We start from the raw sequence: 27,262 nt of genomic DNA, 5'->3' as shown, positions 1-27,262 counted from the left end.
TTTAAACTGCAAATGTTACTGTGGTCATGGTCTTACTGTAGATGCTGATTTTTGGAAAAGAATTTTGAAAATATTATCTTTTGGTATTTTTCTTTTATTTCCTGCTGGTGTTAACTTTACTACTGACTTGTGCCATTACTGTACTTGCAGAACATAAAAGATATTTTAGATAAACTTGGGGATCAAATTGCAGTAATACATGAAAAGCAGCCTGATGTTATATTGGAAGCATCTGGACCTGAGGCAATACAAATAGGAGATGCACTAACACAGCTGAATGCAGAATGGGACAGAATTAATAGAATGTACAATGATCGTAAGTGGTAAGTCAAGCATGATTGGTCTCTGTGGCCATGTAAATACTTTATGTACATGTTTATATAAGTGTTTTTCAAATGTACCTTAATGATGAAGATGAGTTTGGGAGTTGTCAGCTTTTATTTGTTGGTATTACAAAATAATTTCCAGAATTATTGAATGTTGAAATTGTTAACATGGAAATTGAAGTTTGGCTGCTTTCATGAGGCTCATTGTTTCTAGTCTGTGAGATAGAATGTTTTGTTTATGGAATGTAAAATTTTGGTTTTGTAAAGGCATCACAAAGCAAAGTTCTAGTAGAATAATGTTGAGTAGGACATCTTTTTATAAAGAATTCAAGGCTGATTTTTTTTTGTTTTTTGAAGGAAGGATGCAGTTTGAAAGGATAGGGTTTTTAAAATAGAGCACCTATGACAGTTGTCAATAATATTTGTTGTAAGTATTTGAAGATGAGAGATGACCTGATTAGAAAATTTTGTTGTTAGGAAAACAAGAGAATACTAAAATAAGTGCTTAAGAAATATGTATTTCTAATTTCCTTGCCACAAATAGGTGTAATTTCACTTGAGCAAAAAGTTTGATTTCTCCCCAACCCTTATAGAAGAGACAATAAACTTTTTACATTATCTGAATCAGTTTTAAGTCTTTAAAAAGAAACTCAATACCACTTAGTAATTCTTGGGAAAGTGTATTAGAGGAATATTTTAAATTGGAATTTGTAAAAGTGTCAAAGCACATGTTTGGGAAGTTACCACTAAGCTGAAGGTGCTCACACTGCAAGCAGCAGTGTACACCAAGATTGCTGCTATGCAAAAAAACCCTTAATGACGGAAAATTCTTTAATAACATTTAAAATTAAATGCAAAGGCTTAAACTGAAGTTCCTGTGCTTTTACAGTATTTCCTTTTTAATTATGCTGTAAGGTAATGGATGATGCAGAAGTTTTGTAAGGCATAAGGTATGCCGAACTATGTTTGCTTGCTTTGTAGCACCAGAAATCTGATATCAAACACATGTGGTAGTGTATTTTTAAGACATGTTTTTAGGAAAAGTGTGTATTACATAAGCAGGTGTTTCCAACTCTTTCTCAGAGGATATAAAAATCAGTTTGTGTGGGGATATAAAAATCAGTTTGTGGTATCACCCAAATAGAGACTTCCAGGAATTCTGGGCCCCTGGATGAGTGAAGGATCAAGATTTCTAATAACTCAGCAGGCAATGTTGTTTCACTGTGGGTTCTTAAATCAGAAAGCAGTGATGCCATATATGTAGAGCTTTGTGCTCTTGCTGGGTGCTTGTGGTCACCTGCTGAATTTGGAAACAACTGCTCCCGAATCTGGTGCCTGTCCATATTTATATGCCTGTAGCTATAGTATTGTCCTCATAGATACTGTATGCATTAAGCTTTAGTTATGTCCTTTTTTCCACTTGAAGCTTACTTGGAAAGCTTTAACTAATGTTAATATCTTGTGAGTTAACTAATGTTAACATTTTGTGAGTACAGTTGAATTTGCTACTCAAATTTACTTTGATTAAGTAGCCAGGGCTAACCAGAAACCTAGTCTTCTTATTGAGAAAGGTAAGTGAATCAAAGAGTAAGTTCAGTATTTATAAAGAAGTGGCAAAATGCAACAGATTGCCACTTCAGTCACTTTGGTGATACAAATTAATCTTGACCTTCATAAAGTGTGTAAAGCTCTCCATATTAATGAGAATAATATTGGGCTTCATTTTCATACAAAAAGGGACTACTGGACTACTAATTTAGATAAATGATATGTAGCTTCTTGAATATATAAAATGCTGCAATTTTAATAGAAGCATGCTTTTTGATCACTGAAGATGTTATTAATTGCAATATTAAAATGGCATTAGTATTTTTAAACCCTTTCTGTTACAAAGAAGAATTCATAGTCAAGTTTAATCTTGCTTTTCCCAGTGTTGCACTAAGTATAAGCTGGATAACTATCTCCTTAATCATCTTTGGCTTTTTTCTATGTCTGGAGTGGGTGGAAATTTTGACAAAATTAGAAGCAGCAGCATCTGAAGCCTCCAGCAAAAGATTGATTTAGTTTTCAGAGGTGGTAAAGATTTTGTGATTGAATGCCAGCTAAGTAGTTAAACCTTTGGTAAATGCTCTGATGAAGCCAAGCACAAGTTTAATTCAGCTTTACTTATCAAAGCTTCTAAGTAGTCAACTAAATCCAGCTGACTGCATTTGCATTTGGACGTGTGTAGAGTAAAAAGTGTGGATTTTGTATCTATATATAGACTTAATGTTTGTAACTGCACTGGTTTGATAGGTCTGCTCATTTTACTGTGGATTTTCTCCCAGTGCTAAGTGTTGATGACTTGGAAACAGTGGATTCCTGCAGAGGAGGCAAATGATGGCCAAGTTTTGGTGCAATAGTCACAGGAATTTGATACTTTTAGCTTTCAGATGAGGCAGTCTGTAGGGAAACAGCAGCACATGCATGTGACTCAAAACTGGAGCGGAACTTTGCTCATTGCTCAAAATACTGATGGAGCTGCACAACAGAAATGGTGCAAGTTAAAACTTTGTACCTCAGTGTTCTCTGAGGTTTTAAATTTTGTATTCTGAGAAAGTCATGTGGCCAAAACTCCCTGAAAAACTGTAATTTTTAAGGAAGCCTATAAAACCTTTGTTTAATCTATTTTAAGTGCTTAGAATATATTTTATTAAATGTGGGATGAGTACTGTTATGAGACAATCTGCTTGGACTGAAACATATGTGAGAAATAAAGGGACGTTGAAATTTGTGGTCAGTGTACAGGTTGGTCTAGGGTGTTAAATCAAGGTATGTGCTGAAACTGAAATGGTAAAACTAGGAGATGAGGTTAGAAAAATTAAAGTGGAGATTTTTAAGACTTCTTTAAATCTTAAATTTTAAGACTTCTTCCAAGACTTTTTAATTGGCTAATAATAATAACAAAAAATAAGCCCTGTATATGTCAAGAAATAGAGATTTAATTTTGATGAAATAAATCTCAGTTAAAAAAAAAGTTGCAATGGTAGCCTTTTAAAGTTTGGTTTTAGAGATCTTTATTATGCTGCTAATTTCAGATTGTATCCATATATGTGCAATAACTCTGGAGTCTTTACGGTTGCAATTATTTGCAATTGTTTGCAGTAATGAGCTGCAAATGACATAGTTCCTCAGTCAAAACAGAGGGTCCTCTGATTAACAGCAGTCTTGGCCTCTTAGGTCTTTAAAGATGACCATTTTTATTAGTTGGGAATAGTTAATAATCAACAAATAGAAAACAAGACACTCCATTCCTTTCTGACATGTTTTTCTCATGCTCTTACTTTGGTAGCTTGTTAACATAACAGAACTCTCATTTTATCAAAAACAAATTTCTGACTATGGTTATTCTGTCTGTTCCATGCAAGAACATGTTGCCCTTCAAATTCAGCAACACATTAATTTGAGGCTGCAAAGATGATGACAATGAAGTATCTGTTAAATTATTGTGTGATTAAATGCTATAAGACCTACTTATGTGTGCTCACTGATAATACTATATAATCAAATATATAATCAAAATCACCTTCACTTAATAAATCCTGGGCACCAGCACCCCATTTTCTCCTCATGAAGGAGAAAAAAAATCTGAGCAATTAATCATATTTCATGTTTTACACTGTCTGATAGCTGAATTGTTTCACGATAAAGGAGGGAAGGGTTCTGCAGACCAATTTGATGTAGCTAATCAATCTTTATTTTTTAAGTGATAGGGCAATCCTGAGCAAACTTGTTCTTTCTTCCTTCAGCTGGAAGTTAATGACAGTCTGCGCTGTTGGCTTTCACCAGCTGCTACTGTGCCAGGAAGCCTTCAGTACTAGGACTTGGTTAGCCAGGCTGTGTGTTAGTCTTTCTGTTCTGCAAGGCAAATTTCTGCTCACTGGGGTGGGATTCCTAGCCTTCTAGCAGAAATTTTGGGTGATTTTTCCCTCCCTTGTTTTCCCACAGTTGCTTTGACAGAGCGATTGAGGCGTGGAGGCAGTTCCACTGCGATCTCAACGATCTCTCCCACTGGATCGCGGAGGCTGAAGCGTTGCTGGCCGACGCGCGCGGGCCCGATGGCAGCCTGGAGCTGCAGGCAGCTGGGCTCCATCAGCAGGTACGTGGGACTGGGGCAGAAAATGAGCAAGCTGGAAACAGTCTAGAGTTTAGTCTAAATTTGTAGTTTTATAGATAGACATATGGATTTGTAGAGGCTGTGCAATTACACTTCAAAAAGCAGTAACTCTTAACATTTCTATTTTGGCTGCAGTTTAAAATTTATTCTTGGGGAAGAACTCAACTCCTGCTTATAGTATGGGGTTATATGATCACTCTTAGTATGGATTGGTTTGAGATAACTTGATAATTCAAATGTTGGCATGATTTTTCAGTTTATAAGTTTTGTTAAAGCTTCAAAAATATTTTAATCAGATAAAAGATCCAGTATAATATTTCATTTACTTTTGACTCATAATTTAAAAAAAATGGACCCCAAAAAGGTCATTTATAACTTAGCAAATTATTTATTTAAATGAATGTATTTTGGAGATACTGCCGTGTGTAAACAATCTAGAAAAAGAAGATTCCAATTACAGGGGTCTTAGGTGTGATTTTTTTTTTTTTTCAAATTCTGGTTCTGGAATTTAGTTCCCTGATATTTTTTTATTTTACTTCCTTTTAAATAAGGAGAAGAAAGCATAACTTTAAGGGTCAGATTTTTCTTTTGAGAGTATTAGGTATCCAAGTGTCAATGTGTGTTCTGAAAGAAAACTGTGTTCTGTCTAAGACACAGCTTCTGTTTTATCCTTGTTGCTGCTTGAAGGTTTCTTCTAGTGCATTTTACTTCTCTTTTTTGACTGATCTTATTCCTAATCTAGTTGCAAATAAATTTTTGCTAACAGTGTAGGACTTTTGTAGTCATTAGGGATGTTTGAAGATTTAATCCCAACATTTTCGGACTTTCTTTAGCTTCATGGATTTTCCATGGTGTCTGAGACCATGGCAGCTCTGCCATAAATATCTTAGCTAAAATACTCTGAAGGTAAAGAAATATTTGGGATATAAATTATGAAAAGACCTAGTTAAAAGTCAAACCATCTGTTAGAACCACTAGGAAGTGCTGTACATAAAAAGAAAAGGAATCAAAGATGAGTCTTGATTTTAGAACTGGTGGCCTGAATGAATTCTTGTGATTCTTTGTAATATTCATAGCCTAATTTGTGTCACTATCTTCTTATGACACCTAGAAAATTGAATTACATTCAATAAAAGAACATTAATAACTTTGTCAACAGCATCCATTTTGAAGTAAGATGGTTTTAAGTGCCTCTTTTAGTAAAATAATATGCAGCCAGGATTCATCCTGCATATCATGAGCCAGATCAAAGTCACTTCAGGTCAGTAATAAAATTCTGTGTGGCTTTTATGTTTCTGACAGGAACTTGAAGAGGGAGTCTCCAGCCATCAGAGCAGTATTTCAGCATTGAACAGAACTGGGGAGGGGATCATACAGAAGCTGTCTGCTACAGACGGGAGCTTCCTACAGGAGAAACTGGCAGGATTGAATAGACGTTGGAAAGCAATCACAACAGAGGTCGTGGATAGACAACAAAGGTAATAAGTTAATCAAAAATTTGGGTGTCTGAACAGATGCAATAAGGAGAATTTCATTGAGCAGACGCTGGGAGAGAGAGTGCATTCTATTGCACGCTGTTATTAATCTGAATTTTCCTAATGTTTGGAGCTCTGCTTTGAACTGTCTTCTAGAACAAATTTCTCATAAATCCACCTGAAGTTGACTGCTTAGTAAGTCTTTGTTTAGAACAACTCACAAAATGACAACCACAAAACTTTTTTTACAGTTTCACTTTGTTTTAAAAATAATATCCTTATAAAGCCAGACTTTTTGAAGAATAATTTCTCAGCTACTTTCTCTGACTGAAGCTGAACTTGTAAGTACCTTACACTAAGTTTTGCTTTATTACTGACAGAGATACGCTAATTGAACCAATTTGTACAGTTCTTAGATTTCCACAATATTGTAAAGTAAGAACTTAATGTAATTACATGTTTTTAACAGCTCCTGATATGTTTAGGAATAAAATAGGATCTTGCTTAGTTATTTAGTTTGAGAAATTTCATTGAAGTTTTATGTGATTTAGTGTAAGTATTATATATGTCCCTAAAACCTCTAGGGGAAAAATTCAGTGACCTTTTAATGATTAGGCCTGAAGGTGTTGTCTTTACTATCACTTACATTTAATGTTTTCTGTAGTCTTTAAAAGTCTATTTTATGACTTTGGAACGAAAATTTGTCTGGTTTTAAGGCAGTAGTATTTATTTGTAAATATCTTGCATTTTAATGAGGGTGGTAGAATCTTTTGATGATAAAATGAATCCTTTAAAATTCTTGAAGCACTGAAAAAAAGTTGACCGTGGCATCAGAAGTAATTTAGGACTGATGTGCTGGACTTCTTATTTTGCTTTTTAAGGCTAAAAGGAGAGAACCAGCAGCTGATAGAGTACAGGAAGAGGCTTGATGAGCTGCGCTGTTGGTTGGAAAATGTAGAAAATGCTCTGGGCACAAGATTTACATTCAACCATGAAGAAAACTTGCAAGAATTACAGGCAAGACTGATTAATGTGCAAATATGTATACATCTGTATGTCTTGTGTAAAGCATTGGGACATGGCTTTTGAGGAGGGAAGTTTTCACATTGTGAACAGCCAAAGACATATTATGGTTGTGTGAGACAATTTTGTGAGATTTCTTACATAGGCAAGATGTACCTTGAAATGAAGTTGGGTTGTGTTGGTAACTGGTATGTAGCCAGAAGATGGTGTCTGTGTGAGAGACAGTGAGAAGTAGATATACTGCTTAAAAAAATTAGTAAGTAGAATTTCACTGGAGTTGATGTGTATTTGTCAACTTTTAAATTACTAAAACCTATAGAAAAAAAGCTGATAACCCTAAATGGTAAGTAACAACATTGTCCCATTTACTGAGCAGTTGTAATAATCTCTTATGTGTGTAAGATTTTATCTAATTTGTTTTTTAAACTGTAAGGGTTTTGGCCATTTTAAGTAAGTTGTGTGCATATGTATGTGTTTTTCCTGTTTTGGGTCTCGCTTTGACAACAAAACATCTTTGGTTTATAGAATGTGTGAAAGAAAAAGTTTCTGAAATCCTAAAAGAATGAGAGGAGCAGTCAGTCCAACTAACCTGTTTGCTTGTTTCTTAAAAATCATAATTTTAAAAAAAAGCAACAAAAAACCCCAACGAAACCCCAACCAACCTCTTTTAGACCAAATCTAAGATGGAAGGCCTGAATAAGTGTTTATAAATTATGTAAAGTAGTTGCAGTTGTGTTTGCCTAAATAAATTCCTTCATGTCAGTTGAATATTTCCTGCTTGTCATCAAAGTGTAATTTTTCTTGTCATCTACCTTAATATAAATGCTGGAAGTGGAAGTTAATAAATGTTTCAATAATTTCTAGATCAAGCACAGAAACCAAAATAGGGGCTTCTCTGTGTATGTTCAGGGAAAGGTCTAACATTGGAATTAAAAGAAAGCTTTTCTCCTCCTTTAATTAAGCACATATGCATTTTATTCCAGTCTACAACTCTTCTGTCCATTTTAGGTCTTAAATGAAGAGATGGAAGTTCTGGGTGACAAACTGGAATGGCTGAACAGAACTGAATCTGAAGTACTGTTGGATAAAAATATTGATCTTCAGGAAAAAGCCAAACTTTCTGATTGCCTGCGGTCCCTCAATGCGAGGTGGAATAAGGTGTGCATTTCTTTAGCGTTGGGTACCTGAGGTTGAAAACAGAATGGTATTCTTGGAATGGTAGTTTTCCTTTTCATGTATCTGTGACATGTGGCATGTACATAAAATGATTAGGGAACCATACAGGCTTGATCAGGAAATAAACCCCAAACCACTTACACATGAAAATACTGCTGGACATTTTTCCATCAGATTGAGTTAATTTGGTTAGCTTGGGTTTTTCTGTTTCCTTTTTTCTTGTATTGGCTCTCTTTTTTTTTTGAAAGAAGGATCACAAGTATCAGTAAATCAAAAATATTTTGTTTATTTGAGTCAAACAGTAAGTATTAACTTGAAATTCAGAATTAGAGTAAATCTTTGCTATGTAGGAAAGTTGAATGCTTGTAGCAGTTAAGAGGAAAATAAATGAAGCTGTGGTAGAGCTTAGAAAATCTTACCAAGTGTGTCTGTGATTCTTCTTAAACCTTACTGTAAATTAGAAACTCATGTGCTTGATCTCATTGGCAAGGCTGGTTGGAGTAAAGCAAGATTTTTTTCAATCAAAGCCTGGAGATCCAAATGAAAAAATTAAATTATTTAAATTATTTTATGGGTGACAGATGTAAGAATTTATTGAGGAAAGGGGCTTTTGATAGTTCAGGGAAAGAAAAAGATGTGTTTTACCAACTCAGCCATAAAAATAGGGACTCCCCCACTGCTTTGAGCACTACGTTTTCATCACTGACTTAAAAATACTTAGAAAGAATATAGGCACATTTGTTTTCACTACAGTGGAGTTGTAACACTTTTTCTTTTGTCAGTTCTCTGTTTCTTTACTTTGTGTGACTGACAACAAATCATGCTTTGCATTGTCTTTTCTTCAAAGTATATTCAAATAATGAGTTATAGTTTTGGTGCCTAGAATGTAAAAACCATGTAAACATGGTTTAGCCATGTAAACAGCCTGTCTACAACAATTTATTTCTTTTCAATATTTAGGTATTACACTAGGATGTATGGAAAAAACACTTTAGTTTTTATTGTTTTTTAAAGAATACCTTCCAAAAATTAATTAAAATATATCTGAGGCATGGTGTAGAGTATTTTGTCTTTCAGTAATTGCCATTAATATAGGTTGTGTTACTGTTTTTATTTCTCTCTGCTGGGCTGTAGGTGTTCAGAGAAGTGCCTGACAAAGTGAGAGAGTTGGAGGCATTTGTTGGGCAGTCCCGTTTTGTTACAAAGACAAAGCCTCCTGGTGAGTGATTGGTCCTTCTGTTCTGCTTAATTGTCTTGAGTGTAATCCTGTTTGCAGTCAAAAGTAATAAAAAAAAAAAACCTCCAAGAACTTAGATAAATAAGAAATGTTGAAGCATTGTGTTGAACTTGAGGCTGCCTTCTCAGTGCTGTGGGGGAGAGGGAATATTTGGGTAGGGAAGGAGTCACTCTACTCTTCAGGACTGGGGGAGTCTTTTGGAATTTCTCTAAGAGTTTTGAAATTGAGAAATTTTTATAAAGCTTAGGCCTCCTCATCAGGACTAGGTAGAGAGTAAAAACAAAATAACTGTGTTTGTGACAGCCTGTTTTCTGTGTTTTGTTTCCTGTGGATTTGTGTTCATGCTTTTTACTAATTAAGATGCACTAGAAGCTTTCCATACAGCTAATTATTTGTAAAGTAACTCTTGCATGTGGATTTTTTGCTGTCTTATAAATAAAGACCATTCTGCTTCTTTTGGCTTGGTTAGAGGGCCAGATGGGTCTCCCTTATCTGCTAGGTTCTTACCTTTTTGAATGTTTTAGGGAAAGCTGTCTAAATATGTGTTCTTTTATCAGATGCTGACACTGATCATATTTTCAAGTTGTTGGAGGCAGTTCAGCAAATACAGATTGTAAATAAAATGCCCAGGTCTCCCTTTTGGAAATTTAGGCAAAGAAGACAGCCCTTGCCTAAAAAAAGTTTGCAACTCAAACCTCGGTGAATTAACTCTAATTTTTTCTTTTTAATTTCAGAATCAGTAAAGAAAATATGAGGCAAACCAACTTCTGTTTAATCTTTTTAAAATCTTGAATTCAGCTTGTTTTCCTTTCATACAACATGTTTGTTAAACAAAACTCCTATGTTTCGTTGTTTGAGGAAAATGTGAAATATTCATGCTGCAGTTTGATGTAGCTTAGTGTTTCTTGGAACAAGAACACAACTTCTGGAGTGAATCTTACTATTCATTCAGCTCATTTCTCACTTCTTTCTTGTGTCAGGTTAAAAAGAGAGGAAGATGTGACTGAACTAGTGGGCATCTGTCCTTTCTTCAGACAGTTGTGTAATGCCAAGTCCATGAAGCATCTGTTCCAGTAGCTTCACTTGTGCATAAGTGAATTCTGAGCCAAGAGTGGAGAAGACCTTTTTGCTACATAGTACAAAACTGAGGAAGACAGCTTTAGATGTTTATCTTAAACAAAAATATTGAGCTTTATGCTTAATAAATGTCAATGAGTGTTCAGCTTCTTTACATTAGGTTTAATGTAATTTTGTCTTTGCAAGTTTTCATCTTGTTTATTTTGAATTTAGGCTGAATCATTTGGGTGAGTCTTTTTGGCATGCAGTAAGAAAATAGCTGCCTTAAAGGTGCATAAGTCTCATTACTTAGCTTCTGGTTGTTAAAATAAAATTTTTGCTGTGCTTTCTCTGTAGATGCTGTTGCATATTTATAGGAATTACAAAAAGGCCCCTGTAATTCTGAGAACTGCTCGTGTGGCCATGACTACTTTTGCTTTAACAGAACCCCCACACTCTGTTTCAGATATCCAAAAGGTGGTGCTAGCATCTTCTTCATTGGAAATTCCTGTTCAGACTCAGCAGGCTTTGGAACTTTCTGCACCTGCTGATCTGGACAAAACTAGAACTGAGCTGGCTGACTGGTTGGTGCTGATTGACCAGATGCTCAAGTCAAACATAGTCACTGTGGGAAATACTGAAGAGATCAATCGGACTATTACACGAATGAAAGTATGTGCTTTTGTGAAGGCTAGTAGAAAACTGTTTCACATTTTAATAGTTCTTACATTCACTAAAGAAGCTAAAAGCAATAACATGTTTTTAAGGGGAAAAAAACCTTGACTGCAGCTTAATGCATAACATGAAAGTTACACTTTAAATGCTCTTATTATACTCCTTTCTCCTTCAGAACAATTTTCTGTTTATTCTTGTGTTCCTATGTGAGCTTGGCTCACAGTTATTTTTTTGTTTAACATGAAGAAATTGGAGAATACCTCCTGACATCTTTTGGGGTTTGTAATAGTTGATTTACACGGAAGACTTTAGAGCAGCTTCATGTCTGCTTAGTGGGTGATCTTTGATTCACTCTTGGCTGGTTTCTAATGAGTTTTGTTTGCTGTAGTTACACTAAACTGATTTCCAGAGACATGCTAAGAGGATTAAAAGTTGTAACATAAATGCTTATGATGTAAATGTTTATTTCAGTTGATAGCTCATGCCATGTTGAACCGTGACTAAGGGCAGTATAAGTGAGATGTATGCTGCTGTTAAGGTTCATTTTATTTGACTTAATGTCAATTAACTAAGTGTAGAGTTAAAGCTGTAGGCTAAACAAGTGCTAAACTGTTTCTATGAGTATCTCACACATAGTCTGGAATTTGGAAGAATAACATGATGTAGCTTTTGAAACACTGTCTTTTAACTTGTAATATTCTGGTATATGAAGAGAACAATGTTTTATAGAGCAACAATATATAGTCTGATTATTCCTTCAAGTTTTTGTTCTTCACTTTCCCCTGCACCCACTGCTGCTTCTGATATATATAAATGAAGCTTGGTTAGGAGAAAAATAAGTTATGGAAACTTATTTTCATACAAGTCTATGAAAAATAGGTATTGGAAAACACTGTGCAACAGCTGTGGTAACAGTGTGGTTTGATAGGTTAACCTTCACCTCTGGATTTTCAGTAACTGCATTTTACAATAATTTAGCCTTTTAGTGCAGTGCTATTATACTGTGACAGTTCAAGGGTCACAGTAATGATGGGACCAGCTATATAGTTGTGGAGATGTGTGTATTTTTTACCTAAATAATACAGATGAATTTAACTATTTTCTACTTTTTGGACTTAAAAACAGATAACCAATGCAGATATGGACCATCGGCACCCTCAGCTCGATTCTGTTTTTACATTGGCTCAGAATTTGAAAAATAAAACTTCCAGTTCAGACATTAGGACAGAGATCACAGAAAAAAGTAAGTTTATCCATCCTGTGTTTGCAAATACATTGTTGTTATGGCAGTAAAAAATCTTCATGTCTTTTTCCAAAATTATTGATTGAGCATAGCTGAAGTTGCCTTCCTTGAAAAAGAAAACTTGGCAATTAAGTGGCTTTCACTTAAACAGTCTAATGAAAATTCCTGGAACAAGAATTGCTTCTTGTTTTTTGATTGGCTGATTTTTCAAGTATGAAGGTCAATAGTTTTGCTGGGACTTCTAAATATTTTGTGAAGAATTTGGGTTTCTTCACAGCCACAGACCCAAGGATGAGGATTTTATTTATTGAGAAAAGGAGTTAATCATGTTTCTTTTTTTGTTGAGCTCTGAGGCACTGGACAGTTAAAAACATGAATGTATTGACTTTAGGACAGTGACTTTATGTGTGTACTTTGAAAATTGTTCACAGAGAGTAGAGATTTTCATTAACTGACACGTACTTGAAAATTTAATTTGCAATTTAAAGGTCTCCACTCCCTTTGAAAATTTATTTCACTTGTACCTAAGAAATGTACAGTTGTCATAATATGAAACTTATGGACAGTCTCTTTTTTGAAGTCTTAAGCTTTGCTCGTTGCTAAGATTAGAAAATTCATGCAGCAAGGAATACCATAGTTAGAAGTAAAAATGGAAAGATATATTTTTTTATATTCTCCTCTGTAATGCAGTTTTCCTTCACTCCATCTGCATTTATTTCTTTGGTGTTCATAAGACTTGTGGAAGATGATGTGGTCAGATGGGAAGTCCAGAGATGGGTGGTTTTTCTGGGGATCTGATGAGATGACATCTGCTGTCTGAGATTACAGACTACAGACTGGTAGGGGCAGTAAGATTCAAAGAAGCAACTTAGTTTTGCATTCACTCAGAACTCAGGGCAAGGTGGAAACTCAGGGCAGGATAATAACCATGGGAGTCAGTCAACAAGGGGACGTGGGGTCAATCACAAAATGTTCAGCATTCTTCAGAAAAGCTGAATAAGAAGTAAAGGACTGTGTGTTGAAGTTGGAGTTCCCCTATAGTCATGCACATCCAGAGTGGGAAAAAAGAAGTTGTATGTGGTGCCATGGATTAAGCTTCCAGTAGATACTTTGGATGTGTGTGAAGATTTTCTGCCTATCATGAAACATGAAAATTGAAGGTTTTGTTACCACTGACATTTGTTAAGAAAAGCTGGCTCTTTGAAGAAAAGTGAAGCTCTGGCCTCCTTATGCACCTCTTTGTTTAAACACTGAGTATGTATAAACACTGAATATATATCAGAATGTATCAATGTCCTGCAACCTTCTGGGAGTCTGCTGTGTGTCATCAGATGAAGCATAATTACTCAAATTGATAGGAGCAGAGAAACAGCAAAGCTTCCTTCTCTGGAACTTCGCTCCCAATTTTTGGGACACTTAGAATCGAAATTTTATTGACACTTAGAATTGAAAAAAGTCTCATCAGAAATTCTTTCTAGTTTTTCTGTCTGTGATATCAGGCTGGTGGCCATATTTTTTCAAGTATGTTTTTCAGAACAACTTTTTCTAGGAACTTACCTCTTAAACCCACCAAGTTTTGAGGCTGCCAGGAATGTCACTATTTTTCTGTCCTGTTTGCAGGAGGTAGAGAAAAGGGTAGATATGTCATCAGTGTAGAGAGCAAGGTAATTCTGTCCATTAATAAGAAAAAGTATATAAATAATATTCATTCTATAATAGCAATACTACTATGTGAACATCAAATATCTGTACTTGAAAATTAATCCACAAGCCGCCTGTGGATTGAAATGGATGAATCTATATTGCACAAATTATTAGGTTTGTCTACCAGTCGGGTGGAGTGATACTCTGACGGGTGGGCTTTGCTGTCCCAATCTTGGAGAGCTTTGTGGAACTAAACAGAATATTGTTGAATGTATTAAAGTTAAGATATTTTTTCAAGCAGATGAAGCACAGTGGCTTTGTTTAATTGCAGAAGGTTAAAAATAATGTAAACCACTTAAATGGTTTCAATTTTAGTGCAACCTTTAGCGTTTTGCTTCATGGAAAATTGAAGTGACTTGAGCATCAAGATTGTTAATTTTTTAATAAAATTGTGTACTTACTGTTAAAATAAATACATTGGTTTAGTCTTACATACTGTGTACCTGTTTCTGATCAGAGTAGTGAGATGCTCAGGAAATCCAGCTTAGTCTTTTTTGGTTTTACTTTTTCCCATTAACTTTTTTACAACATTCTTTTTTTATCACACTCTTTAGTGATATAATTTGTTCCCTGTAACTGTCACAATAGGTAGTAGAGAAACGGGTTTCCAGCTCTATAGACTTTCAAGTAATACACTTGCTTTAATGGTCTTGTAAGTATCCAGGAAAATGTATGATGCCATGCATTTCTCTCCAAAGACAGATACACTGCTTTTTGTGATGCACTATTTTTGTTCTAGGCTCTTATGTTGTGTTTTTCACTCCTTGTTTATTAAAGGTTAAGTGTGTTTATCCATCATCTAATGAAACTATTTATTGAGAGAGGAATGGAATTCCTTCCACTTGAAGGGAGTAGGATGTAACCAATAACTTCTCTCTTCTGCTGGGTAATCTACTAAATTCTATAGAAACCTGTGCTGAAGTTATTGCTTCTATTATCCTAAAATCACCCTAAAATTGTGCTCCTTGGAGCCCTGCTGCTGGCATATCTCTGCTGTAAAGTTTCCTGTATGTGTGGACTTTAAAAGTGGATAATGACTTTGAAATATACCAGAAAAAATAGTTGTTACTTGTGTGATGTCCTGCTCAAACAAGAGGAAGCCAAACACCTGATTTTTTTCATTTGCTTCTGTGAATATGTCAACTAGATGGCGAACTAAAATACTGAATATTGAGATTATTGTATTTGAGAATGTGTTATATTATTGTCTTTTGCCCTGAAGATTAGGAGGTAGCTATGGCTACTTTTCACTTGCCTCATATTTTTCACGTTCCGTGTTGTCCTCTGCAGTGGAGAAGCTGAAGAACCAGTGGGACAGCACCCAGCACAGCGTGGAGGTGCGGCAGCAGCAGCTGAAGCACATGCTGGCAGACAGCCTGCAGTGGCACGAGCAGAGGCAGGAGATGGAGCACCTCATGGAGCAGTGCGAGATCCGCCTGCGAGTGCTCCTGCAGGCCCCAAAAGAGATGCTGGCCAAACACGTTGCAGAGAGCAAAGTAAGACCACTTATGCTTACTTTTTTCCCATACGAGATTGCTGAGTCTGTGTAATGCTACTACATTCAATTGTTGAGTGGATGTGAAATTTAGTTGTACTATTTTCTGGTTCTTTTTGGGCGTGATATTTTAATTGTCTATGTTTTTCAATATATCAGACTACCCAAAAATCCCATTTTGGGAAGTAAACAGGTGGCATGTGTGCCTTTTAAAGCTTAGTTGAAATTAGTGTAATTTAGCATCAAAGAAGTGATATAATGCAAAAAGCTTGAGCCCCAGACCAATTAAAATTTAATGATACTGCTACAGAATTGACTTCATAGAAATATTTAACAGTAGCTTAGTAAGTCAAGGAATGGACTAAGGTATTTTAAATTTTCCTGAATTTCACGTCTGGTGGGTGCCAGGCATATCCAATGCTTTTTTTATTTTAATTTTTATTTCATGCAATCTTTGATGCTTTTTATATCATACCAAGCATGCTGTGATAAATCTGTAAGTCTAGTGTCCTTTGTGCTGGTGGCTGTCAGAAAAAGGGCGAGCTGTAGGTGGCACAGTATGAGAACTAAAGACACAAAGCAGTGAGGAGAGGCTCTTGCCAGTGCAGTGTTTAGAACAGGGATATACTAGAGTTTAAAAAAACATGTGCCTATATATATGCACATATATATTCATGAAGGGGCAATGTGGAGATGCAGCTGAGTAATGGAAGAGGCAAGAAGTATGATTGTGAGAATTGCTTACCAATCCATAGCTGTTTAAGTAGACAGTAAAGTTGTGTGCTTTGCACAACTCTCTGACTAATGTCTATCTCTGCATAAGCAGGGAAATAGAAATGGACCGTTAGGTCTACTTTGTTTTCTTAAGTGAAAGCAGGTCCATGCCCAAACAGAGGCCATAATGAGAAACTGGATATATATATATATATATATATATATTTATATGCAAATACTCTTTTTCATTTTGAAATAATGAGTTTAGATTCTCTAAAGTCAAGGCACGTTGGAAATATCTTGCCACAATAAAGAAACCTTTCTAATGTATTTCCTTAATTTTAAACAAACAAAAAACCAAAACCAAAAACCCCAAGGAGTGAAATAAAATTCTCATATTGCACATTTCATTTGTGCTGCTTTTGAATGCTGCTTATATTGCTATTATAATATTTCAAACTTATTCATGCTACTCAAAATACAGAAATATTTTTATTTCTGTTGCCAGTAGACTATAAAAGAGGATTTCTCTAACCTTTGGCAGTTCTGGCAAATACAGCTTTTTCTCACCTATTTATGCTTTGATTAGTTCATTATCAGGACACTTAATATCTGTAGATTTTCTTTGTAAGGTTTTACCCCTAGATGAAAAATGTGCACATTTTACTTTTTAGAAAAGAGGAAAAAAGGAGAGGTTTATGATGTGTGATAAAATGAATAATATGAGAAATAGTCTCATTTTAATCTGTCTCATTTGGCACTGCTTTTTAGCTGTTGGTACAGGATTTGCATAGAGGTGACATCACAGTAGCAGCATTCAATGATCTTTCTAATAAACTACTTCGAGAGTATCGTGATGACGACTCAAGGAGGTTGAAGGAAACCACTGATCAAATGAACACTTGCTGGGTTAATCTCAACCAAAGGTAACTGCAAGGTTTCACTCTATATGTAGCAGCTTGTGCCTTAAACTTGCATTCTCTGTATACGTGTGTAGCCTCTTCTCTGTGTGCTTTAGTGCAGAATGTAGTGCTGCTGGGGATAATTAGTCAATTGCAGTCAAGCTCTTTTGATGATTGAAATTCCCACAGTTCACAACGGAAAGCTTCTGTATGAATTCCCATTTATGTGGTATATTTTTAAGCAGAAAAAGAAGGGACTTCTCATGTTTGGTTTCAGGTTTTCCTGTGGCTATTATTCTCTAAGTGTCTTTTAAAGTTCCTCTCTTATTCTTTATTACTGGTATGATTTATGTATTTGTAGTTTGTTATTGTCCTTCCATTTTGTAAGGCTGTAAGTGTTCAGCTTCATCTTCCCATCCATGAATTGCTTATGGCCTTTCATCTAATGGAAGCTTCCCCAGAATGGGGCTGTGCTTTGGGTTCTCAAGTGCAATCCTTCCAGTACTCCCATCTAGAAAATACTTGTGCTGTAGTAATTGAGACTTAATTGAGACTTCTTTTTATTAATCCTCTATTTAAGATGTATCTGCAGATATGTCTCAATGAAAATGTGGTATTTTCCTATGCATAATTTTTTTTCCTGCAGGATAATCTAATTTCTGCAGAAATTCTTTTGAGTATTTGGTATTGATAGACAATTAAGATTTAGAATAGTGTCTCACTCTGAAAACTAAAAGTCTATATGCATTGTGGTTAGATGGAGAGAAGGAAAAATGGATCCTCTTTATGTGGGAGTGGGGAAGATGACAACTAAAGTCTGTACGTATACATGTGCATGTGAAAGAAGCAGCTGCTTTTGGAATGGGACATCAGTTAAAGGAATGAAAAGCCTACTTTGTAAAGCTTAAGGAGATGTTCTCTCTTGAGGAGTGAGAGGAGGAGAGCATTATAGAACTTGTGAAATTAGAGAATGGTTTGAACTGGAAGGGGCCTTAAAGATCATCCAACCGCCCTGCCATGGGCAGACCACAATCCGCTAGATCAGATTGCTCAAAGCCCCATTCAGTCTGACCTTGGACACTGCCAGGGATGGGGCGTTCACAGCTTCTCCTGTTCCAGTGCTTGACCACCCTCACAGTGAAGAATTTTTTCCTAATAGCTAAACTAAATGTGCTCTTTTTCAGTTTAGAGCCATTATTCTTGTCCTGTCCTTATATACCTTTGCAAAAAGTCCCTCTCCATGTTTCATGTAGGCCCTATTCAGGCTCTGCAAGGCTGCTACAAGGTCCCCTGGGAGCCTTTGCTTCTCCAGGCTCCAACTCTCCAACCCTTTCCTCATAGGAGAGGTGCTCCAGCCCTCAGAATGTTTTAGTTTTTCCTCTAGATCTGCTTCAACATGTCCACGTCCTTCTTATGTTGGGGCCCCAGAGCTGGATGCAGCACTCCAGGTGGGATCTCACCAGAGTGTGGTAGAGGTGCAGAATCCCCTCCCTTGCCCTGCTGCCCACGCTGCCCTGGATGCAGCCCAGAACACAATTGGCTTTCTGGGCTGCAAGCACACATTACTGGATCATATCCAGCCTCCTACCCACCAGCACCCCCCAGTCCTCCTCAGCAGGACCATTCTCAGTGAGCAGGTAATGAAGGAAGCAGAGTAGAATGTCATCCTATCCTTCCTTGGAGGAAAATTGTTCTTCTGTCATTTTGTGCTTTGGATGTGGCAGCTTGTTTCCTAGTTAATTAGAGGATGAGGGAAAACAGCTCCTTGTTGGATTAGCATTGACAGTAGACTAAAACTCTGTATTAGTCTCATTCACATTCAGACTTTGCAGTGCTATGGCTAGAGCTGGCATAAAACTGCCCACTATTCAGAGAAGGTGACCAGAAAGAAGGGCTCCTTCCTGCCTGGAAGCCTCTAATTAGTTTTGAATCTGCTTAAAGTCTAAAATAATAAGCTACTGCATTTTGTTGTGTATAACTGAAGCTCCTTAATTATCACTGGGGCTACTGTTTGAAGTCTCCAGCCTAAGGAAGGTGAATATCTGCATTGTTTATTAACTAGTGGCAGAATGTAAAGGACAACTCTGAGAGCCAGTGGGCAGCCAGTGTGGAGCTGCTCAGTGTAACCCCATCTGAGCAGCACTGTAGAATTAAAAGGGGAGACTGCGCAGTGAAAGCACCTTTTCAACAGGATGAAGGTTTTTATACTTGCTTTAAATGCAATAAATAGAAATACCACTGATGAGCCTTACTTTTTGTGACAGATGTTGGGACATTTAGGGCTTATACATAGAGCGGACATGTAGCCCTATGGCTTCTATAAGAATAAATCTGTATTTATAGCATAATGCTTTAAAATACCAGTTTGTTCCCCCCACTCACACTTGAAGGACCCCTGTGGAAAGGGTCCTTCATAGCATCTCCTGGAAGGATTGTAGTTTTGGTCACCATAAGAATGCTACCAGGAAGACTATAGCCATGGCATGTAAAGTGAAAAAGCTTATTTTAAACTGATGGCATTAAGAGATTGAAGATCCTCAGCTTGACATTGTGTAAATAGGATACTTTGCCCAGTGGCTATTTATGTTCTACTTTTATACTTTAGGGTGAAACCATAGTCATTCTGGGTGATTGTGCTGCCTTGGATTATAGTTGCTTTCTGTACTGTTTCAGATGTTAGTTTCTGAATTTGTTTTGATCACACACATGTATGCATTGCAGATTTTTAGTATAAATCTGGAAAAATAATTGGGTGGAACAGAAACCTGAAACAGAGCCATGAAAACTTAAATAATAGAGTAACAATTTTTTCTTGGGTGTATGTTTGCCAATAGAATCTGTGTAGACTTTCTCCAATATCACTGCATAGGTTAGCTACATTTGAAAATAATTCTCCAGCTTCTCCTCACATTTAATTTTTGTGGCCTGGAAGATATACAGATCCTCTGTCTTTTGAGGCTGCTCTAATTGTGTCAGAATTATTTGAAAATCTGAGTTATGTTTTTATAGCATGGGGTAGTTTTTACGCTGCAGTACAGAATTCTCCTGTAAAAAAAGTTTTTATTTTGTATTTTATGTTGGAGGTCTTTACTAGCAGGGGAGGAAAATATTTCCATCTGCTCTTTTAAAGTGTTGCTCGCTACTGCTTGCTATTCATGTCTTCTTTAAAAACACCCATGTAATCTTAGGACATTAGTTGTAAATTTGTATGTATATAGCGGCAGGATTGTTTTTCAGCTTTAATTTAGTATGGCAGCAGTGGATCAGTAATAGGATTTCATTCTTTCCTTAAAGCTCAACCAAGCAGAAGGCTTGAGAAATTAAAACTTTAGGACGAAGACAATATTCTTCAATGAATGTTGTTAACTTCAAAGTTCAGGTTGTCTCAATTCCTATCTAATACATCAGTACTTAGACTTAGAGATCTGGGTCACTTGGTGTTTCATCCTTTGGTGCTGTTCTTTTCCTTTGAAGGTCACCTTTATTACCAGTCTCTTCTTCCTGCTGTCACTCCTGTTCTTCCACCTTTGGCCTTAAACCCCTGCTAGGAAAGAAAATCCCTGCAGAGGGAGAGGATTTTGAAGTTAGAGCTCATAACTGCTTTTACTTAACATTTTTCTCACAGTTCCTTGGTGTGCTCTAATTTTTTAGCTGGTGCTTATTATCTTTTCTGGACAATATCTATCAAACTACTTGTTTTCCCTAGCATGCTGCATATTTTTTTTTCTCTAGACTGGGTGAAGCATTCCAGCTGCAAGTGAGAAGCAAGAATGAAAGTTTCTTGATATCCTAGTCATTTGCTACTCACTAAAACTTGGGCAAGCACAAAGTCAGAAACAATTCTTAGAGTCTTATTTTTAGCTAAAGCAATTAGCAAGTGGTGTAAGACCAAAGCTTCTAAAATAGGGGTTGCAACACTATCCTTGTGCAAATTGTCTCTAAAAAGTTCAGTTGGTTATGCTAAAACTTGGGAATGTGAGCCTGGCAGAATTTGGGTTGCATGAGATTTCCTCCCAGTCCTTGAAAGAGGACAGCTTTTACTTGTAGCTGTCTCATCTGATGTGCTAGTAAACCAGGCTACTTGCTTTGAAATGTCATCCTGAATGGTACTGAACACCCACTGCTTCTTTTCTAAAAGGAATATTTTAACTAGTTCTGAAATTCACAATTCCAAACATAGTTATTCCTTCATACTGCTGAGCAGCACAGCATGAAAAGGAGGAAAGAAAGCTGAAGTAGATGGGAGGATGCAGAAGACACAAGTTTGGGCCTGCCTGCAGAAACATGGAAATGCAAAATGCTGAATGTTTTGGCCTTGTCTGTCTTAAAATTCAGTATCACTTTACTTCTAAAATATTACAATACAGCTAGTGCTTGATATGAAAATAAAATTTAACTACTTACTCAGCAGAAGCATTCTAGCTGTTAACTCTGTTAGAGGTTTCTCTGCAGTGTTCTGGTGTGGGATAGCTTGTTTCTTTTATCCTGATTTTGGGAGAAGGAATGAGGCAGAATAACAGCCTCAAATGGGTGAAATTTAGTTTGTCTAAATTTAATAATGTTGGTAATCAGAGCTTTTAAAATTTTAAAATAACAGTTTCTCATCTGAGTTTCATTTCAATCACTAGAAGACAGTACTGTTATGCAGAACTATAAGGTGATTTTTTTTCCTAGGAAATTATTTGAAGTTGCTGATAAAATGTTCGGATTATATTGTTATTACATGAAAAAAATCCTCTCACAGATACAAACTTTAGTGTTTGTATCAGTTAGAAATCTTTTGGTTGATTGAAAATTATTTGGACCAAATTCTGCCGGTCTTTTTTTAAGTTTGTTGAGCATATTTTTGATGGCAGTGTATTACTCTGTTTGTTTGAGTGATTGTGTCAAAAGTCTTCTAGCAGAAAGAACCAGATATCTGACTTTTCATCCCTTAGCACTTTAACTCTTAAGAATTTATGGCAGTATTTCTGCTCACTGTGAAAATTCCCCAAGCACTCAGTGCTTCTACTCCGTATGTTTTTTGTTGATGGGGTAAAGCCCATTTTTCACACATGGCAATAACACTTCTACCCTTTGGACTTGCATAAGTTGATGATGGTAACACTCGAAAAGGAAAACCTAGGTTTTTAATTAATAACTGAGCTTTTACTGCATGCCTTTGAAAAAAGAATACATTCTGTCAAACGTATAACCAGTTCAGGACATCTGTGGGTAGCTATAGATACACTAAAGACAGTGATACAAATTATGATAAAACAAGCTGTATCTCTGTTCTTACTAGAGATGGATTTCAGATTTCCTTTTGTAGTTTCATTATGATGTATATAATGTTGTATCTTATGGGGGAATATTCTGACACTTGTCTTGTTTTCAGAGCTGTTGATAGGCAGAATTTCTTGGAGACAGAGATGAAGACAATACAGGCCTCACACAAGGATCTGGAGAGCTTCCTCAAGTGGATTCAAGAGGCAGAGACAACAGTAAATGTTCTGGCAGATGCATCAGAGCGTGAGAACACTGCTCAGGACAGTGTCTACATAAGGGAACTCAGAAAGCAAATGCAGGTGAGAAACTAAATACTATTGCTGTTATTCAGGTTTTCTCTCAATGGCAAATTTATAAAGAAAAGCTGTCTACTTGCTTGGAGAAAGCTGCAGCCTATTGAAAGGTGTTTCCTAAGACACAGTGTTTAGAAGTCAGGTGTATGAAAGAAGCAGATTTGTCTTCTTAAGGTTTGAAGCACATATTTTTGTGTATGTCTTTGGCACTGAGGGCTCTTAAATGTCCTTGGAGGGTGACTGCATTCAGGAAGTGTACGCTTCATTAAACCAAGTCATGTTGTGTGATTGTTCAACCAAACAATTTAATCTACTTCCCTCCAAGTAAAGCCCTCCTGGGCTGCACTCTCTCCTATTTCTGTCTGCCACCTTCCTCCTGCTTTTTTAGCAATCCAAGAAGTTGTTGTGCTTGGTTTACCTCTTCTGCCTCCCCTACTGCCCCGCAGCTCCCCAGCTGGCTTTCTTTCGTGTTCAGGCCCCAGACTGGAAACCTTGGAAATGACTGAGGAGTTTAACTGACACCACTTATTAAATCCTGCACTCTGTGTTTGGATTAATGTCACCTGTGATCTAAGTGGGTTTGAGCAGCTTATAATGAAAAAAAGATGTTGCTTTACTATTGCTCTTAATCTGAACATATCTACGCTGAATTGAAATGAAACAAGACTGTTAAAAATATCTGATAGCAAGTTATTCTTGCTAATCATAGTAAGAGCACAATGTTTTGTGGGAGCTTGTATCTGTTGAAGATGGCCTGTCACTCACCAAATTATTTTAGTCAGTCAGGTAACTCATCTGTAGAGATGTGGGTTTTTGTGAAATGCTGAGCCTAGTCTGTAGTGGTGACATCTAGAACTTAATGTTGTGCTTTATATTGGTGCCACTTCCAACTACTGTAATGCAGTGGAGGTAGAAGAGCTAAAACAGGGCACAGGCAGTGAACAACAGAAGGCAGTGCTATGTGTAAATAGACTTATTTCTGCATTACCTTGTATTCTGTGTAGTCTATCACACCAAGATACAGCTGTTATTTCAGTTTGATTGTTGGCTCTGTGTGGCTATGAAGCACTGTGTGTAGAAGGTTGTTTGCCATTCTTTGTTATGCTGCAATCTGATTAGAATTGCCTGAGTTGTGCTGCATGAGGGGAGAGCTGTTGTGCAAGACTGCTGTGAGAGAAGGTCTGTGACCAACTCCTGACTTTGCACGCTGTCCTGGCTTGTCACTGCTGAAAAGGCAGGTGGAGGTGCTGGATCGTGACCTCCCCTGGTTCAGCATCTGGTACCTGATATTGTCCATGTCTTTGAGACTGTGCACATGAAGTATCATCACTTAACTCACCCATGACCTCACATAACATGGTAAGCCCTTTTGGCTACCCTAGGAAGTGGAGCATGTCAAAGACTGTCATAGCATAATGACTTCCAGCATGAACTTTGTCCCCTACCATCTTACAGTCTTTAAATGTAAATGAAGATGTTCATATCATGACTCCAAGATCACTTTCAAGTATTTGTTGCACTTCTGAAAACAAAATGTAGTTCCAACATCTTGCTGTACCTCAAAAGATCAAGCCCACTCCCTTGCAAGTTCTTAAGCTTATTATCTGATTAGACAATTTCCTTTTCTTCCCCTGTTATGTGGTGTAAAATGACAGTGTTGTTCTCTTGGTGCCTTGTTGAATATGTAAAGAAGTGTTGGTTTTAAGGTTAGTGGTTAAATGGTTTCAAGAAGAATGCAGGGATTATAACCTTCTCTGCTCTGTGTGAAGATGCCCCTGCTCCAAAGGCCTGTGTATTAAGTAAAACTTTACTATGAGTTCAAGGTGTGATAAATTCTAGGTGAAATGAGCTGAACCTATACAAAAGGTGATGAATTTGTTGTTGTTGCTGCTGTTACATGTCATGCATTTTCAAAATAGGATCATCTGTTAAGCTGGCATCTGTACATGCATGGGAGAACTATCCTCCATTACGTTTTGGGTCTAACTTATTTGGCTGCAGCTCAAGTCACTCCACAGTGGAATCAATGATCTGAGCCCTGAAGCCTTGTTTTGTCTTTCATTGTCATACCTGAAGCCAGCGACAGTGCTATGCAAATAACGAAGACTTGGAGTGTGGTTGCACTGTCTTTTTAAAAAGGAGACATCTAAATTATATCATCAGTCAGTTCAATTAATTCTCTCAGTATCTAAACCTTCTAGAAGTTTTTCCATTCAGGTTAGTGCCAAAACACTACAGTCTGTTTTGGAAAATACTTAGCAGTGACTTGGAAGAGATTAAAAACTAATTTGAAAAAAGATGCAGAAAATAAGCTAGGAAATAGTAAGAAGTAATGCAAGGTATATGAAATCCTGGGCCTATACGTGTAAAGGTGTTCAAAATAATAAAAAAATTTTGTTGTATTTTAAAAGAAGTTACCATAAGTAACCATAAGTAACAGTAGCTGGCTGTTTTGTCTCACTGCTTGATTCAAACTCGTCAATTGAAAGATCTGGGAAGATAAAGAGTAGAAGGAAATAAAGAAGGTGTGGACTGTGGGGTCTCTCTTGCACAGAAGAGGTGTGAGCTTTTGCACAGTCATTTCTAAATGCTTCCATGGTTTCAGAGTTCTGCTGCTTCACAGGTTTCCTTAAAAGATATTGGGTAAGAGCATGTCAGCTAATCATGGTAGGCTCAATCTGGAAAGTTAAAGAAGCAGACTTCTGGTGGTAGAGATGTAAGCCAGGAGCAGTGGCATGCAGAGGAACAGTTCAAATAAGTAATGAAGATGAGAAAATATAGTGTGTCTGACAAGGTGAATACAGATGGTAAGATTTCTCTATATAGCGTGGAATCTGTGTATCTGTCTATCTGTTCACACTGATGTTGTTATTGTTGCGGACGCATCAAGAAAGCAGAGTACAGGGAAATGGGGTTTATGTGGAAGAGTGGTAGAAACATTGATTTAGTCCTAAAAGTGACGATGAAAAGGTTTACACAGAATTAGATGGGAAGAGTTTTTAAATGTCCTATATGAAGAACCTGAACCTTGCATTCATGTCCTTCCTAGGAAAGTGCCTTAGAAGAAGCAAAGCAGTGTATAATGCACTGACATCTAAGCTGTGCATTATTTTGGATCATACAAACTTGTCAGGATAGCTGTTGCCTGCATATTGTGCTGATTGATGTGCTTGAAACGTGTAGGGACCTTTTCATGTGGAAATATGCACTTTAAATCATATGATTGGTACTTCACCTACTGTGTTCAGGCCTCCCTGAACCTTTGCTACTGCAACCCCGCTGATACAGGTTTAAGTAGATTCCTCAAAGCACCTTTGGAAGCAATGAGTAACTGGCTTTGGCTATGCTGCAGTTTTGCCACACCTGCGGGTACGTTGGCTCTATTGCACCGGGAGTGCCTTGCTGGTAGGAAACCACTTCCATGCTCTTGAACATCTTATCATCATCCTTAGATGGCTTAAATAATTCTGCTTTGTCATGGGAAATACATCAAAATTATGTTAGCTCTTTGGATTCAAGGATGACTTAGAGAAGGGGTTGATGATGCAACTGTATGCTTTTAATTTGTCAAAACCCTTTTTCTTGTCTAAAGTCATTCTGGAAAATATTTAATTGGAAATGACTTGTGAAAAACATTGCTACTTTCTGGTGCAAGTGGGATCCTTTAGATCCGTTTGACTAATTTTGCTTTAAAAGAGTTTTTATAGAAAGAGGTTTACCCCCTGAAATTTTCCCTTTTGTGTTGGGTAATCTAGTTTTGAGAAACGCCTGTGTGATTTATTAGCCTTTAACGTATGGCTGATATAATTAGGGCAGGTATCCCTGTGCTCCTCTCTCAAGATTTATAACACAATCTGTTATTCACTCACTCTACAGCTCTGCCAGAACTGCGTTCAGTCTGAGAACGAGAGCATCCTTTCCCAGAGTGAGGAAGCAAACACTCTGTCTGCTGATAGAAAGCAGCTACTAGGGAGGAACAACTGTTGTGATACACTGGAGCCGTCTTCCTGAAGGAATTCCTTTTTTGTTCCTGCAGCTCTCAGGCTTAAATTAATAACCTTTTTCTGGCTATTTAGTGCACTCCTGAACGGAGGCATACGATCGGCTGCTCAACTTCATTTGCCCTCTGCAGAAGCAGAGCTGAGCAGCACAGATTAGAGGAATCTGTGAAGGCTGTTATCTTTCTGCATTTGTTTTGTGGGGTTATTTTGGGAGAAAAACTTATGCTGTATCAATCTTCTTTGCCTTTGAAACGTATAAAGCCTGTAGCTTGCAAAAGCAGTCCTGGAAGAGAGCATGCTCAGAAAGCTGGCAAATCATTGTCCAGTGACCGGGAGGAAATGATAGTTGCTCTTCATTTATAATGCAAATTCTGAGGTATCTTCAGAAGTGTGGCAAACTTAAAATGATGGCTGTGGTGAGAACCTCTCTTCAGAAAGTTGTGGTGTTGTTGCATCGTTTACAGAGGATGGCAGTTTCTTCTCCCCGTTACCAGAAGCTTTGTAAGGTAGGAAATGTA

The 27,262-nt window shown here is 37.0% G+C and overlaps 1 protein-coding gene across 2 annotated transcripts in view; it reads left to right on the top strand.

Moving 5' to 3' along the window:
* Positions 1-27,262, top strand: part of UTRN (utrophin) — a 309,333-nt gene that overhangs the window by 102,101 nt on the left and 179,970 nt on the right. The window contains exons 41-51 of one of the 2 annotated variants that reach the window (XM_054279111.1): positions 151-323; positions 4,314-4,464; positions 5,785-5,960; positions 6,839-6,974; positions 7,989-8,138; positions 9,291-9,375; positions 10,916-11,121; positions 12,250-12,367; positions 15,362-15,567; positions 17,052-17,206; positions 22,560-22,749. In XM_054279111.1, the coding sequence (XP_054135086.1) occupies positions 151-323; positions 4,314-4,464; positions 5,785-5,960; positions 6,839-6,974; positions 7,989-8,138; positions 9,291-9,375; positions 10,916-11,121; positions 12,250-12,367; positions 15,362-15,567; positions 17,052-17,206; positions 22,560-22,749 (1,746 nt within the window). Of the gene's footprint in view, positions 1-150; positions 324-4,313; positions 4,465-5,784; positions 5,961-6,838; positions 6,975-7,988; positions 8,139-9,290; positions 9,376-10,915; positions 11,122-12,249; positions 12,368-15,361; positions 15,568-17,051; positions 17,207-22,559; positions 22,750-26,640; positions 27,251-27,262 lie in introns of those variants that run through there. The other variant, XM_054279109.1, reaches the window with a different exon arrangement.

The sequence above is a fragment of the Melozone crissalis genome, unplaced genomic scaffold, assembly GCF_028551555.1.
Source record: "Melozone crissalis strain CALT ecotype California unplaced genomic scaffold, PUWL_Pcris_2 ptg000027l_1, whole genome shotgun sequence".
In the NCBI taxonomy this organism is placed as follows: domain Eukaryota; kingdom Metazoa; phylum Chordata; class Aves; order Passeriformes; family Passerellidae; genus Melozone; species Melozone crissalis.
The sequence above is the reverse complement of the archived record's forward strand: the minus strand, read 5'-3'. Positions and strand labels throughout refer to the sequence as shown.